Source organism: Microcaecilia unicolor, chromosome 9 (assembly GCF_901765095.1).
Source record: "Microcaecilia unicolor chromosome 9, aMicUni1.1, whole genome shotgun sequence".
NCBI classification, from domain to species: Eukaryota; Metazoa; Chordata; class Amphibia; order Gymnophiona; family Siphonopidae; genus Microcaecilia; species Microcaecilia unicolor.
The window spans coordinates 45208830-45226499 of record NC_044039.1 but is presented as its reverse complement, the minus strand read 5'-3'; the positions used below and the strand labels follow the sequence as shown (position 1 = coordinate 45226499).

The window sequence follows — 17670 nt, the reverse complement described above, 5'->3', positions numbered from 1 at the left end:
TGTGCAGGGGACATGCAGATTTACTTGGGGGATGCAGGGGGATATGGAGATTTATTCAAGGGCTACAGAGAGGAATGCTATTGGGGATGCGGGAGCCTACTATATTGAACTGGGCAGTGCCAGGATCGTGTGCTCTTGGGGTGGGGATTTGCCTGTGTGACTGGGAGATCAGAGGGAGAGAGGGATGCAGAAGGGGAGGGAGAGCACTGCCACAACAGAACCTTTGCAGCTGGCCCTGCACCACATTACACACAGGGGCAAGTATTGCAGTTGCTCCCATGCAATCTGCACCTGTATGTAATCAGGTGCCATGCAGTGTGGTAAGCATCTACCTTGTGTGGTGAATGCAGGGAAGATTCTGGTCCCTCCCACTGCATTTATTGCACAGGTTCTGCAGTTACCGCACATTACATTTTGCTCCTTCAAGATCTGTTTGTTTGTCTGTGCCTGATTTCAGGTTCATCAGTAGCATTAATAAACATTTCTCCTGTACATAAACAAATGTCAGCATATATGAACAACAATGGGGACCTTTCAAAACTCAGGTGCCATAAAAGGGGGCAATTTGATAACAGGGAACCCCTATAAAAATTCTCAAAAATGTGCCTATTTTACACAGGCAACGTAAGTGCCTCTTTGCCTTTATAAAATAGGTTCTTACAATACTCCCTAATAGTATACAAATTAAGAACATAAGAATAGCCATATTGGGTCAGACCAATGGTCCATCTAGCCCAATATCCTGCTTCCAACAGTGGCCAATCAAGATCACAAGTATCTGGCAGAACCCCAAATAGTAGCAACATTCAATGCTACCAATCCCAAGGAAAGCAATGGCTTCCTCATGTCTATCTCAATAGCAGATTATGAACTTTTCCTCCAGGAACTTGTCCAAACCTTTAAATTCTCTCATACAAATTTACATCTGTTATGAGGCAGGTGTAAGTCTGTGTGTGTAATCTATGTTTGTACATGTATATTTCATAAAATCTGTGCATACATTGCAATTTCACCTCTGTTCCAACCAAACTATAAGCCCAAGTATGCCTATATATTTATTACAGAAAATTAGACATTAGATCTTATGCAATTTTATAAGAACTATCTTCCATGCATAAATCATGCTTTACACAGAAAGGGTGAGAGTCAGTAAACGGCACCGAAAAGTAGGCTAAGCGCCAAAGAAGAAGAGGAATGACACAAAGATCCAACTTGTGAAGAGAACAAAGAGTTTATTCCAAACCACCAAAAGAAAGACCCCAATATGGGTCCGTGTTTCTGCAGGAACACTGCCTGCATCACGACGCTAATAAAATCGCTCTCTTTAAAAGCAATCCTCTATGTTTGATGCTAAAGAAAATGAAAATCTACAGTAGATTTCATTTTCTTTAGCACCATACAATGAGAAGAAAGTGACATGTGGCCCCCTGTATTGTGCAAAATTAAAAAAAAAAATAGGTGTAAGATTTCAAAAAGTGGAGGGGCCTCTGCTAGCATGCAGATGCGTGCCGGACAGGGCTCCCCATTCCTCCCCAATGTTTTGTAAACACGAGATCGCATAGGGTTTACAGCGGTAGCAGCTCCCTTGTTTGGCACGCTGCCCGCTGAGCATTGGGGAGGAATACAAATGTCCCTGTTTAACATGCATTTGCATGCTATTAGTATTCAGTGCTGGCAAGAACGTTGTTACACATGCTCGCCGGCTCTGATCCTGGGGCACAAGCAAATGCAGGCGCTAGTCTGGTGCAAATGGCCTCTAGCACCCGTGTTTGCTTTTTATCATCTGGGCCCGAGAGCAGGAGCAGTTTGCAAGCTGGGAAGGGTGGGAGCAGACCCAGTGCAATTGTGCCCCTACACAACTGCACCGCTCAGATAGCACTTGGGACAGCACTGAAATGTATCAAAACACGCTCATTAGTATTAAAACGAGCATTCTGCACAACGCACAGAAGGGAGCGCCTACCTGTAATGTTCAAAAGTTTCCAGCAGGTCCAAAGTGGCTTTGCATGTGAAAGGGCAGCTTCTCAGTGGTCTGCATGTTTAATACTATCTGTCCTTTTCATGTGCATGTACAGAAAAAAAAGTTGAAAAACAAATAAAAAACAAAAGCCTATGGAATACCAGTGCAGACTGCAAGGAGGTTCCGTCCTCCACGTGGACTAAAGAATCCCAGTACACTGGCACAAAAGCTAAGACAGCTGATGTGAACAGCAAAGAGGCTGATATAAAATCACAATTGCCACTTATGTTGCACATCTTTACAGCAGGGTCCACAGCGCAGTTGTAGCCTTTTTTCAAGTCAGGTTCAGTTTTTATTTTGTCTTGTTCTGTATATTTCTGCTTTTTTCCTCTGTAATGTTGCACATCTGTTGCACTCATTTGCCCCCCTCTGCGAGACCATTCTTTTCCTACCGAACTCTTTTCCTACCAAACTGCACATAGACTTTTCATACACTTCAATTGCATGCGATTTCCTTTGAGCATTGATCGCTATTTCTCGTTCGGTAAGTTCAGCTGCAGTTATTAATGACAACTTTTGAGCATTAGCCCCTTACTAGTTTGTTTTCACCTCAGCTGCTTTTTGCTGTGCCCTAGAAGCTACTACCCTATGGAACCAGGGCCACCGAGAGACAAAGCCAGGCCCCCCCACACATGCCCCCACCTCGCATGGGCCCCCGCCCACCTACCTTGTCTCCAGCTCCAGTATGCTGGGACCGCATTAATTCTGCTCTGCCGCAAAATTCCCCAGGTCTGGCCTCCAAGGGAGGGTCGGGGTCAGGCCCGTAGCCAGCAAACTTCTTCCTGCCTGCTTCCGAGTCTATCCTCTTCTGCTCCTGCAGCCCAGGACCCTGATGATTGCATTAATGCAATATTGCGTTAATACAATCATCCGCGTCCCGACTCCTGGCACGGACAGGAACAGCGCAGGAGAGGATAGAGCAAGGGAGCACACAGAAAGGTGTGGGGGTGGTGGCCCAAGTGTGATGGAACAGGGGTGCAATGCAGCAGCAGACCACGTGGGGGGAGGGTGCGGAGGTCCAGTCCTGCTCCAGGCCTGGCTGTGTTTTTCAGCAGCCCTGCCGCACAGGTCCTTCTTCCTGTCAGGTCCCCTCCTGTGTTTGTAGAAACAGGAAGTACTTCACACAGAAGGCAGGATGAGGCAGGAAGAAGGACCTGTGGCTGGCAGAGAAGAGTTAATACAATAACGTGATAACCCAGCACTGCAGCACACAGGATCAGGAGACCAATCAGCCAAGCTGGCACCAGGCAGACCCCCCCCCCCCCCCCCTTAGAGGCCAGGCCTTGGGGAATTTTGCACCCCCCCTCCCCCTCAGCTGCCCTGTAGCAACCATCTAGTCTTGCCTAATGGTTGGGCCGGCCCTGCTGGAAGAATGTCCTAAAGTTAACCAAATATCTTTATTTGGTTAACATTAACTGGATTTTGTTCACTATCTACTAATTAACTTTTCTGCTTGCTGCAGCACTGAATATTGGCCCTGTTGCATTTACAAGTGCTTTGAAAATACATCTCCCTGTTGTTCACCATTGCTTTCTCTCCCCTGCCTATCCTATTTCACCTTGACATAACATAGCAGAGGAAAGGCATCTGCGTTAGTTGCAAGTAGCATGTGGGAATTGTTGCCGGAGACCCTTTAAAAAGCCAGATAAATGTTAAGTGTTGAAAAAAATTTGAAAAGCTTGTGCAGGATAATTTGCCATGCTGAGCATTTGTTCAGGTGAACGTTAAAATATTGAAAAGCATGTGCCCAAAATGCATTCTATGATTAAACACAATTAATCATGCAATTAAATGTTTAATTGCATGATTAATTATGATTAAAATTCTTAATCGTTGTCCACCTCTAGTACTTAACTGATGAAATACATGAAACTTTAACTACTGCCTACACTTTTGGTTCTCAACAACACTTGCCACTTCGCTTTCATCATGTGACCCTGTGTGAGGAGACAGATGAAGTGGACTATGGACTAAGGAACTGCACAAGGACATATCAGCAGATCAGACTCATGTGTGCTTGCTTGGTGGCAGAAAACTTACAGATAATGTTACTTTGTGGGATTTACAATATAAGTTTCTATTACAGCTTTATGTTTCACCACACCGAGCATTTAAACTTTAGGAGCCCTTTTACAAAAAGACACAGAAGGGCATAATTGAACGAAAACGCCTATCTCCATGGGCGTTTATCTCCAAGAACGGGTCCGTGAAGGGGCGGACCGAACCGTATTTTGGGAAAAAATAGACGCCAATGTTTTATTCAACAATGTGTGAGCTGGGCGTTTTTGTTTTTCAGCGATAATGGAAAATGAAAGCGCCCAGCTCAAAAACGAATAAATCCAAGGCATTTGTTCGTGGGAGGGGCCAGGATTCGTAGTGCACTGGTCCCCCTCACATGCCAGGACATCAACCGGGCACCCTAGGGGGCACTTTTACAAAACCAAACAAAAAGGTAAAAGAGCTCCCAGGTGCATAGCACCCTTCCCTTGTGTGTTGAGCCCCCCAAATCCGCTCAAAACCCACTGCCCACAAGTCTACACCATTACTATAGCCCTAAGGGGTGAAGGGGGGCACCTACATGTGGGTACAGTGGGTTTGGGGGGGTTGGACGACTAATAAGCATTAAGCAGCACAATTGTAACAGGTAGGGGGGATGGGCCTGGGTCCACCTGCCTGAAGTCCACTGCACCCCCTAACAACTGCTCCAGTGACCTGCATACTGCTGTCAGGGAGCTGGGTATGACATTTGAGGGTGAAAATAAAAAGTTGAGAAACTTCATTTTTTGTGGTGGGAGGGGGTTAGTGACCACTGGGGGAGTCAGGGGAGGTCATCCCCGATTCGCTCCAGTGGTCATCTGGTCATTTAGGGCACTTTTTCGGGCCTTATTCGTGAAAAAACAGGGTCCAGGAAAAGTGTCCTAAATTCTAGCTAAAAACGCATACTTTTTTCCCATTATCAGTGAAATGCGCCCATCTATGTTCGGCAGATAACCACACCCCAGTTCCGCCTTCGCCACACCTCTGACACGCCCCCATCAACTTTGTCCGCATCCGCGACGGATTGCAGTTGAAAACGTCCAAAAATCGGCTTTCGATTATACCGCTTTATTCGTTTTTGTGAGATAAACGTCCATCTCCCGATTTAGGTCGGAACTTGGGCGTTTTTCTCATTCGATTATAAGCAGGACAGTAGAAAATATTTTCTATATTCTACTGCGTGGTGCTTACCCGGCAGTAGATGACAGTGTGAGCGTGCTCTATGCCTATCACCCGGGTAGCATTTGAGATCTTACCGCTAAGTCAATGGGTGGTAGTAAGGTCTCAGGCCAAAAATGGACACGCACTGGTTTTTATTTTGCCGCAATCCATTTTCCAGTCACTTTAAAAAGGTCCTTTTTTCCAGGCCTGGCGCACGCACAAAAGAGGCACTTGTACTGCAACAGGTCACTTTTTGCTGCAGCTTAGTAAAAGGGCCCCTTGTTGCAGCCTCAAGGTTGTTGCCCAAAATGCAAGAAGATAAGGCCACTTTGGGCCATATGTTCTGCTTCTGCCCCCTGGTGTTGCAATTTTGCGCAAATTTTCTAACCTTTGTCTCCAGAGGCAGCGTAAGGTTGAAATACTACCTAAAGTGTTGTTAGATCAGTATCGTATAGCTCGCTTTGTTCCGAGGGGACTACAGTCATTTCTAAAGAGAGCTGTACTGATGCCTCAAAAAATATTTTACTGGTGTAGATTACAGCTGATCATCCTACAATGGCATTATATTGTATACAAATGCTACAACTGATATTTCGGATATGGATTCCTCAAGGGGTGTTCGACTGTGTCAGATTTGGGAAACTTTTTGGATTATTTTAAGGACAGTGGTGCATGGTAGAATTTTGAACTTCATTTAATTTGTTGATATCTGATTGTACTCCTTAGTATTCCTTTGAAAACTGTACTGTTAAAGTATCTCTATATGAGCAACTGGGATGGGATGGGGGAAAGGGGGAAGTGGGAAGGTAGGTTGGAGAAGGGAGAAAGGGAAGATGGTACTTAAACTCTATTGTTAATTTCTACTTAGTTTTACCTGTGTTCTTGGTTAACTTCTTGAAATCAATTAAAATTATTTAAACATACATTGATATTGTTACACTCTCTGACCTTCATGCATCGTGATAAGGTGGGAGCACAGCAGTCCTTTATTAAGTGCATCTGCTAATCATGGGCTTTTAAAGTGCTGCTCTTCACCTCTAAATTCTTATAAATTTAGAAGGTAGAGAACTGGGTAAAAGTAGGATCTGGGAAGAATATGGGGGTCCAATTTTTAAAAATAGCATTCACAGTTGTAGCAGCAGTGAAGTTGGGAGAAGACATCGGGCATGTACAATTTGTGGGCTGAGGATTATAGATGAATTATAGATTGGAGACTGGTGATTATGGGATGAGGTTGGCAGTGTTTAATATATGTCCATGTATTTTGCCTTTTATGTTGTATTGATGGCTATTTGAAATATGTTTTTAGCACTAAAGTGGGTATGTGGTTTGTTGTGTATACAAACTAATTTTATGCATGTTTAATACTGTACACCACTGAGTGTAAAATAACTTTTGGATCAACAGTATATAAACATGCAAAATAAATAAATCGATGAATCACATGTAGGTACACACCACCGCAGGCACATAAACAGGCTGAAGATTGTAACCTCCTCTGTTCTAGCACATTCCCCTCTTTTATCTCTCTGCTCTGCATCTGTGCTATCTCATACCTCTCAATTACCTGTCTCTTTCCTTCTGCATCTGTCTGAATGCCCACCCCCAGTTGCTACCACTGCCACTAGGCATATACACGCTTTTGCCTTAGGCTATTTTCCTATGTAGTCGTTTCAGCTGTTTGTTAGGATTTTCTCATGCAAAGAACATTATTATATACATGGGCGTAGTTCGGGAGGGGCGAGGGAGCAGTGCACCCCCCCCCCCAATGGCTTGCCAAATCCTGACCTGAGTGGTGCGTTGTCTCCCTCTCTCCTTCCACTCCCTTCCCTGCCCAGAACCTAATAGCGCTCCCTCTCCCATCCTCTCCTCTTCTCCTCTCCCCTACCCCTCCTCCGGTCTGCAGTCTTCAAGGTGTCTAGACCAGTTCAGGGCCGCTGGCAGCATTAGCAAGGTAAGCATGCTGCCTTCAGCCTGCCCTGGAAGCCTTCTCTCTGTAGCATCCCACCTACTCGGTAACGGAAGTTGCTACAGAGAGAAAGCTTCTGGGCATGCTGAAGGCAGCATGCTTACCTTGCTAATGCTGCCAGCGGCCCTGAACCGATCCAGACACCTTGAAGACTGCAGACCGGAGGAGGGGTAGGGGAGAGGAGAAGAGGACGGGAGAGCGACATTGGATCGTACTGGGAGGAGGGAGGAGAGGGGTAGGGGAACACTGGAGATGGATGAGGGTAGGATGTGGGGGGGGGGGGAGAAGCAGGAGATGGATGGGACTGGTGGGTATGGGTAGAGGGGAGGTGTCGCGTCCCGCGCCCCTACCTGCTCTTCCGCCGCGGGGGGCGGGAGCCAGCATCCTCCGCAGCGAGGGGTAGAGCCCCGAAGGCCTCAGCGTGGAGTCGGGCTCCGCCGCAGTGGTGGCGGTTCCGGCCGGGACTGGAGGCCGGCGACTGCGGCCGCCGGTCTCTCGGTCGCCGGTTGTGGAGGCGATGTTCATGCTGCCGAAGGAGGCAGCGCCAGAACGCGAGGGTCGGCGTCTTCCTCCCTCCTGGGCAGGAGGGCCTGGAGCTCCGCCTCTGAGGCACCGGATTGGGAGGCCAAGTTGGTGGTCCCGCCTGGGAAATCGGACAGAGCCAATCAGAGGGGCTCTGCCGATACCCAGGGCCGGATTGGTGGGCTACTCCTATGGGGGCGGGGCGGCTGATGTGGTACTGTATTTAAAGAAGGGAACTGAGCTAGCACTTTGCTTCAGGTTCTGTTCCCGAAGCCTATCTCTGTGGTTCCTGTGTTTGGTTGTCTTCCTGGTTTTGCGGATTTTGGAATTTGGACTGTTTCCTGGTTTCTCTGCCTAGCTGCCTGCCTCGACCTCCAGCCTGACTTTGTCTTCTCTACTAGCTGCCGGCCTTGACCTCTTGCCTGACCCCGACTACGCTTTTGCTGCCGGTCCTGATCTGCTGCCAGTCTTTGGACTCTTCTTTCCATCTGCCCGCCTCTCTCCCGGTTCCAGCCCTAGCCAGTCCGGTAACCCCGCAGTTCCTGAAGTCCCGTTGACCGCCTGCAGCTGGGGGCTCAACCCTTGGTGAACGGCGGTCGCCGCGGGTGAAGACTTGGGGTTGCGCGGCTGTCCTTTGAGGTCCTTTTGGGCCTTGCGAGACCTAAGGGCTCACCCTCCTTGTAGACAAGACAGGAGGGGAACAGAGCAGAAGGATGGGGCTAGGAGGTGTGAATGGAGGGGAGAGGAAGAGGAACAGAGCAAGAAATTATGGATCAGAGAGATGGAGTGGGAATTTGAGGGGCTAGTGAATACTTGGCAATTTTAGATATGTGGGGGTATATTGATGGGCTGGGATAATGAATGAGGACATGGAATGAGGGAGAATAGGAGAAGAAAAGGGGATGATGTGAGGAAAGGTTGAGACATAATGTTAATGACCTGGAAGACTGGAGAGAGGATGAGAAACATTGAAAGGGATTGGGATACTGGGGAAGGGGTATGGCAGAAGGGAATGAGGTAGATGAGAAGTGAAACGGAGTATAAGGACTATAAGATGAAAGAAAAGTGTGAAAAAAGCATTGAATGAAAGATATGTAGAGAAGGAAAGGAAGAAGACGAGAAAGAAGAAATGGAAAAACCAACCTGGAAAAGAATTTAGATGGCTGACACATGGAAAGTGGAAAAGAGACTGGAGCCAACCCAATTAGAAAAATAAAATGCTTGGACTACAAAGGTAGAAAAGAAAACATTTTTAGTTAATGCTTTTTAAGGACAAAGATGTGCCTGCTTTGTGAAATGTACATTTTTTTCTATTTTTGTATTTTGTAGAGTGCAGGAAAAATACATTTTTTCTCTTTTACCAGTATTTGTACCGCTTAAAGAGTCTGGCTTTCTTGAAGGAATCGCTATTTTAGTTTTTTTGGGCCCCTATTTTGTATCATGTGAGGGTCTGTCTATGTTAGTCTAATGCGTGTGTGTGTTGTATTTTAAATAACCATAATGAATATTTATGAGATGTATGTGTGCAAATGAATATGCTAATGTACCAGGCCACACCCTTTGCCCCCCCCCCAAATGAAACGGTCAAACTACACCCATGATTATCTATAGGCATGGTTTGTGGGGGGGGGGGGGGGGGTGCATGGTAGATGGTGCCTCTCCAAATGCTTCAGGTGCTGGTGCTCAGTTGGCTCCTCTCCCCCACCAATATAGAAATGGCACATTTTTGCACTGAAAGACATATGAGAAGAGATTGGAAGACCTGAATATGTACACCCTAGAGGAAAAAAGAGGCAGGGGAGATATGATACAGATGTTTAAATACTTGAAAGGTATTAATATAGAAACAAATCTTTTCCAGAGAAGGGGAAAAGATAAAACTAGAGGTTTTGGGGTGGTAGACTTAGGAGTAATGTCAGGAAATTGTTTTTCACAAAGAGGGTTGTCGAAGCCTAGAGTGCCCTCCCAAGTGATGTAGTAGACACAAAAATGGAGACTGAATTCAAAATGGTGTGGAATGAACACAGAGTTTAAATAGCTGCATGTGTGTGGATGTGTCGAGTGGCGATTAGATGGCGACTCCTGCTGTGATGAACTAGGGCCAGTACCAAGCAGACTTGTACGGTCTGTGTCCCGTATATGGCAACCGGTTTACGATGGGCTGGAAAGGACTTCGAGAGCTACTTCAGTGACTGCAACCTGAGGACAGTGCAGGGCAGACTTTTACAGTCTGTGTCCCACAAATGACAAGACAGATAGGCTGGAGTGGGCTTTGAAAGCAACTCCAGTAGCTGGAATGTAAGGACAGGGCCAGGTGGACTTCTATGGCAAAGAAAGACCATGGTCAAACATTTTACAACATATTCATTGTTGATTCAATCATGAATTGATAATGAGTGTGACAGTTATGCAGACTGGATGGACCATTCAGGTCCTTATCTGCTGTCACTTGCTATGTTACCATGCAGTGGCATACCAAGGGGGGGCGGTGGGGGCGGTCTGCCCCAGGTGCACGCCGCTGGGGGGTGCCGCGCGCCGGTCAGCTTCCTTCATTTCCATGCTCCCTGTTCCTGTTCCGGGGCAGAGGGAGCATGGAAACGAATGACGCTGACCGGCGCGAGGCACCCCCCCCCAGCGGCGTGCACCCGAGGGGGTGTCCTTCCTCGGGGGGGCGGGGCGCATCGGCAATCCGCCCCGGGTGTCAGCCCCCATAGGAACGCCACTGTTACCATGTTACCCAGTTCCAGGAAGGAGACTTTTTGGCCAATCCTGGTTTTGAACTTACACCCCAAAACAGTATGGAATTTATAGTCTATGATACTACCCAGTGAAATCCATGCTACAGGTGCCATAATACATCATTATAGGCTTGTCAGAAAGCCAGGACTGGTCTAAAATCTCCCTCTTAGAGCTGGATAACTTGGCAATTCTTCTATTTATTGGGATTAATTAATCACTTTTATGAAGAGATACACCCAAGATGGTTTACAGCAGATATAAAACATATATAAAACTTATAATTTTGTTAACAGCATAAAAACAGTAAAATGATCAAACACACAATGTAAGAGGTAAACTTGGAAATGGAAACTGAATCCTAGAAATGGGAGTAATATTTATTTGGTTCACTTGTATCCCACATTTTCCCAGCTTATGTGGGCACAATGTGGCTAACAAAGTTACTAGAAAATTACATAATACAACAGGATAAAATTGTTCCAGTAAAAAAAAAAAATACAGAGGATCCTTAATATGATACAGTATCAGAAATATACACATTAAACAACACAATAGAACAATCATATAATAGAAATATGGCCTCCATGTACCTTGTGCCTTACCACCCCCCCAAACCAAGCAGGGAAACTATACTGATGTTACTATCCAATAATCAGTCACTCTGGGGAATAGTGACAATCTATTTGCATGCCTAACAAACACAGAATCTTACATACTGTACCTTCAAATGAAGATTTGTTTTATTTAAACATTGTAACCCACATGGATCTCATGATATGACAAATATTTAAAAAAAAAACACAGACATCTATTTCTACCTCTAAATTTAATTCCATAAACAAAATCTGTGTTAATGTCTTACTGATCTTAGATTTTTCCTCCTTTCTTGAGCAGAAGATGAACATTTTCTGCAGAGCACACAAAGAGTGTAAAGACTTACAGGCAGATTTGCCAAGTTAGTTGCATGTTGTATCTATGACAAAATTCCTAGTAAATCTGATCCTCCCAGCCTCATTTACAAAGGATTTTTGCCAAGCTGCAATGACGTTTTTCGTAAATATGTTTCTTAAGCTTTCTTGTTGTGCTTAACCAAAGCTGTTTAACCCCAGAGCAAGGACCTCTGGTTAAAGATTAGAGTATTTTATTTTATCAAGGCAGCGAAATCAATTTCAAGGCCCGTTAAGGCAAATCCTTTGCCTCTTTCATCCTCTCCCTTTTATAAGAAAGGGATTAGCCCAATCAGTGTTTGAAATGTAAACATGCTGGAATTTACTCCTCTCCTCTACTGAACAAGAGGAGAAAATTCAACAGAGATTTAAAATATGAAAAAAGGAACAGGAATAGATGCATCTGGAGCAATCTTTTCGAATGCACCACTGCGTTCCTTTCCAAAGCATACTCACTTGGAGATCAATGGTATCCCTTGCTGATCCCATCATTCTGCTCCAAGCTTCTTCTAGCTCCGGTTTTCTAACAGTCTGCAGGAGCTGCAGCAGCACCAGCCTCCCCAGCTGTGAAGTTTAAGGCACTCCAGTGTTTTAACTGGGTGGGAGCACAGCTGCAGAAACAGACATGCTATTCATGGATTTAGAGTGGGATGCAGTCCCAACCATGACTAGAGGTAGCATGCAAATTCTTTATTTTATTTAGGACTGTCTGCCAATGGGACAAAACATCTCTCCAAAACATATAATTTGACAGTGACACAGTTCCTGTTGTTATCAGCCATCTACTATTTCTATGGCCTGAACTAAACTTTGTGAAAGGGCAAGATGAGCAAAACCCGTTTAAAAATATACCAACCATGTCACACTGAAAGATGTTGGTCATATTTCTCTGTTGTCTTGTTTTCCTCAAAATTTGCAATAAAAAGAATATAATGAACATATACCAACCAAGGAACCTTTCAAACACTGGGAGTCCTGTAAGAGAATTCCATCTAAGAAAGTCTGAGCACACACAAGCCAGGCAATCTCAGAGATGTAAGAATATAGGATTCAGGAACTTGGTACAAATATTCAAGTCAAGGAACCTTTTGAGAACATACTAGCCAGTATAGTGACTCCTCAAAAAACACACCAGTATAGGAGCCTTCAGGGTACATCCAGCCAGGAAGGTTTCTGTCCTCGTGCCAGTTAAAGAACCTACGGAGAACAGGTTAGTAGTGAAACAAATCTGAGAGTGCACCAGGCAAGCACCTCAAAACAGACAGTGTGGGAATATGCTTTGAACATGCCCTTCAGGGAAGAAAGTGAGAATATCAATTTTTTAAAAAAGCAGAAAAAAATTGTATACACCGTCACTATGAGGGTCCTTTTACTAAAGCACACTAACAGATTCAGTATGCGCTACATGATAAGATGCCCATTATACTCCTATGGACGTCTTATCATTTAGCATGCTGAATTTTAAAAGATTCTACTGTTCTAAAACTTCTCATTCTCTCAATTCCGAAAGTATCCCATTAAGTTTCAGCCTGATGTGTATAAATGACTCTACAGAATGGAATAGGACTAGGCTTCTGAATCCAGCTATAAGTACATTGTTTCCTGTTTGCAGCTTTCTCCAGCAGTGGTTCATCTACAAAAAATGCATGCATTCCAGAACAAAACCTGAAAGTTAAAAACAGTTTGCCTTCTTCATGAAACATGTGGCTACACAAGATGACTGAAGACAGAATTTGGAAAGTTCATACATACAGCATGCCACAATAGTGAATTTCCCTTTCTTTTTGTGGCAGATTCAAACTTGTCTGTGTAAAGACTTGGTAGAAGGAGGTGCGTTGAAGTGATCTTGGTAGCAGTGGCATAGCTAGGGGGGCGCAGGGGGAGCAGTCGTTCCCTCAAATAGATTTTTAGAAAAAATGGCGCCTGTGTGCCACATGCCAATATCTTTCTCTGCCTCCTCCCCCCTCTCCCTCACGTGAGACTCTTGCAACTTCTCCTGTCTCTTCTGCCTGCTCTCTCCCATCCGCGTGGTCATTTTTATAGCCCTGAAGTCTTCTTCCTCCGGCACAAGGTTTCTTTTTTACCGGTATTGCAGTGTTTATAGAGTCTGGCTTCCTTGGGCAGAGAGGAGGGGGTCTCTATTTCAATTTTTGTTGCTGTTGGGTTTTTATTGTGGCTCCCTATTCTGCATTAGATTGGTAGCATAGAATGTTGTCACAATTCGGGTTTCTGCCAGGTGCTTGTGACCTGGGTTGGCCACTGTTGGAAACAAGATACTGGGCTAGATGGACCATTGGTCTGACCCAGTATGGCTACTTTTATGTTATATAGATGATGATCTATCCATGTTCTGCGTCTGTGACTGAGGTGAAGGATTCTGCTAGCATGTAGTGTCTGTGTAGGAATATGTAACAGTGCAGCTTGTTCCAGTTTACCAATAATAGGCATATTGGTGCTCCAGAGTCCAGTGTAATATATATAGCACTTTCATAGGTGGGTTAGGGCTGTTATGGTGTGGTAAGTTTTGCGTTCTAGGGCAGTGTTTCCCAAGTTGGTCCTGGAGTACCCCCTTGTCGGTCTGGTTTTCAGGCTATCCACAATAAATATGCATGACATTGATTTGCATATACTGCCTCCAATACATGCAAATCATTTTCATGCAGATTCATTATGGATAGCCTGAAAACCTGAATTTCAAGAGGGTACTCCAGGACCACCTAGGGAAACACTTCTCTTGGAAACAATGTAATATTTATAGCACCATCTTTTCATACATAGGTTACGGCTGTTATGGTGTGGTAAGTTTTCAGTATAGGTTTTGGATGTCATTTTGCAGGGGTTTGTGTTATGTCACAAAGTGTCTAGCCCTATTTGAAAGTAGGCTGTATGACAAGGGCAACCTTTGGTGACCTTTTGTGCTCATTTTCGAAAGAGAAGGGCGTCCATCTTTTGACATAAATCAGAAGATGGACATCCTTTTCCCAGGGACGTCCAAATCGATATAATCAAAGCTCGATTTAGGACGTCTTCAACTGCAGTCCATCACAAGGACGTCCAAAGTTCAAGGGGGCATGTCGGAGGTGTAGCAAAGGTGGGACTTGGGCGTGCCTAACACTTGGACGTCTTTGACCCATAATCGAAAAAAACAAGGACGTCCCTGACGAACACTTGGACATTTTCACCCAGACCTGCTTTTCTTACGGCTAAGGCACAAAAAGGTGCCCAAAATGACCAGATGACCACAGGAGAGAATCGGGGATGACCTCCCGCTACTCCTCCAGTGGTCACTAACTCCCTCCCACCCTCAAAAAACATCTGTAAAAATATGTCGTGCCAGCCTGTATGCCAGCCTCAACTGTCATACTCAGGTCCATGACAGCACATGCAGGTCCCTGGAGCAGTTTTAGTGGGTACTGCAGTGCACTTCAGACAGGCAGACCCAGGTCCATATCCCCCCTACCTGTTATATTTGTGGAGGAAACAGCGAGCTCTCCAAAACCCACCACAAACCCACTGTACCCACATCTAGGTGCCCCCCTTCACCCGTAAGGTCTATGGTAGTGTTGTACAGTTGGGGGCAGTCGGCTTTATGGGGGTTGGGGGGGCTCAGCACACAAGGTAAGGAGCAATTTATGAAGTCCACTGCAGTGCCCCCTAGGGTGACCAGTTGGTTTCCTGGCATGTCAGGGGGACCAGTGCACTACAAATGCTGGCTCCTCCCATGACCAAATGGCTTGCATTTGGCCGTGTTTGACATGGAAGTCTTTGGTTTCGAAAATCGCCGAAAATCAGAAACGTCCATGTCTAGGGACGTCCAAATCTAGGGATGGTGAAATTTAAGGATTTGGACGTCCCTGACAGTATTTTCAAAAAGAAAGATGGACGTCCATCTTGTTTTGAAAATACGGGTTTCCCCACCCCTAGATTTCGCCGTTTTGCAAGGATGTCCAAATCACAACTTGGATGTCCCTTTTGAAAATGTCCCTCTCGTCAACCAAAATAAAAATGCTCAAGACTAGTGTTCTTTACATCCTGTAGTCACCACACAAACAAAAGCCCATTTGATTTAAACAAGGTGTCTAGCAGTGGAAGGAATGTGTGTACTATTCCTGAGGTGATGGTCATGACTGAATATTTTTACTTTAAAGTTAAGACAGGTTGCCTGTTCTGGCCAGTCCAGGGACCTCTTCTGCATCCTGCCTCCTGATGTAGCAGGACGCAACAGAGACAGCCTGTATTAATCAGTGCCCACTACAGCCCCTGAGCAACAACACAGACACTGCTGTCTAACTGACACCTACCTGTGCCTATTTTATAAAAGTCTGCTCCCCCTGAGATCAAAACCTGGCTACGCCTCTGTTTGGTAGGGTGGTGGAAGGGTTTGTGGGTACGTGAATGCATGTTTGTGGTTAATGATGAGTGGCAGTATATGTAAGGCATGAACATATTTGTGTTGTGCAATATATATAGGTTAATGTCTATGATGAGAGGTTAGGTATGTTTATGTGGTGATGTCTGTGGTACATATGTGTCTTGGAGGATGTATGAAGAGAGAGGGCTGTGTGTGCGAGTGAGTGTGTGCATGAGGAGCACACTGTTCCTCATCCCTCTCCCATGCTATGTTCTCTCCCCTTCTCCTCCATCCCACTCAATCCTATGTCTCTCCTGTAATTCATCTCTTCCTACAGTCATCCCTCCAACTCTTCACATGTTTTCTTCTCATTTTCCGCAAAAACAAATGGGGTTCACAATTTCCACAAAAAACCAACAACACAAAAAAAAGTGGAAAAGAAACCAACTTCAAGAGATCAGTCCAAACACCAGGGTAAGATGCTCCGAAATCAAACTTTATTTGGACCATACATGGTCCATGTTTCAGCTTTTAAAAAAGCCTTCATCAGGGGTCTACAAAATAACATATATATATAATAATTAAATGTAATACATAAAATTTAAAATCAAACCAGACAAAATATATATAAAAACATGTATAAAAACACACCAAAAAACCAAAAATTTTTAATTAGTTGATAGAGTAAATATAATTCAATTAATGAAAAACTGAAACAATTGATAAAAAATATATAACTATTATAATAATAATTCTATTGATACATCATTATTGGTTAAACAGACGAACATCATTGATAATGGGAGATAAAACATAATAATAATAAATATGAAAGACTCTATAAAAACATACCTCAAAAAATATATCTCTATACGTACATCCATAGCATAAATATATTATATTAATCAGCTTTAATATTTGTTTATATAAAGTTATAAATTAATAAAGTGTGCAGTAGAGCCATGATATTAAATGAGATAAAAATTAATATAATAAAATGATCCATAAAATTAATATGACATTCCTAAATATGAGGAGCTATTATAAATAAAAAATACAATCATATAAGGATCAAATTATTTCATTTGTCAATACATATAAACAGTGCATTTTGTCTAGCAAAAAAGGTGCCGGTACTCAAATGCCAGGCCACCCTTCAGGGGTGGAGTGATCATTGAGGGACTCACCCCACAATAGCCAGGACCCCTGCAACCAGTCACAGAATCTATGACAAAGCAGAATTTGTATGTAGAACCTGAGCTCTTTCATTAAAATACAAGAACCATGGGTCAAGTTTAGCAGACAGTGGAAAAGGTGCCGGTACTCAGTACCCCCAAGTACCCCCTCAAAAAAAGCCCTGCATATAAACCACATAGAGCTGTAGTATAAAATGGCAGACATATGAAAAATGAACATACCAATCTGTGAGTGCACAATTGTATGCAGATTGACAGTGGAGCACATGAACTGATGTCTCTGTGAAGGAACATCAAAAATATAAATAGATGAAATTTTTATGTAACAAAAAAAAATTTTTTAATAAAAAGAAAAGAAAAAGAAAAACAATGATGAAAAGAAAAAATAGTAAATCTAATCCAAAAAACATATATCGACCAGTATCATGGAATTGAAGTAGAATGAAACTAAGGTTAGGTATGTTTATGTGGTGATGTCTGTGGGACATATGTGTCTTGGAGGATGTATGAAGAGACAGGGCTGTGTGTGCGAGTGAGTGTGTGTTCCTCATCCCTCCCCCTTGCTATGTTCTCTCCCCTTCTCCTCCATCCTATGTCTCTCCTGTAATCCATCTCTTCCTACAGTCATCCCTCCAACTCTTCACATGTTTTCTTTCCATTTTCTCCTTCTTCCCTATCTCTCTATTCTCCATTCCCACCTCATGTTGTCTCCCTCTCCCTTGCACTCT

General features: G+C 44.2%; 1 protein-coding gene across 1 annotated transcript in view; it reads right to left on the bottom strand.

Moving 5' to 3' along the window:
• Positions 1-12004, bottom strand: part of NINJ2 (ninjurin 2) — a 174498-nt gene extending 162494 nt beyond the window's left edge. The window contains exon 1 of the mRNA XM_030215398.1: positions 11852-12004. Within this exon, the coding sequence (XP_030071258.1) occupies positions 11852-11887 (36 nt within the window). The 5' untranslated portion in view covers positions 11888-12004. The remainder of the gene's footprint in view (positions 1-11851) is intronic.
• Between the last annotated feature and the right edge of the window lie 5666 nt (positions 12005-17670).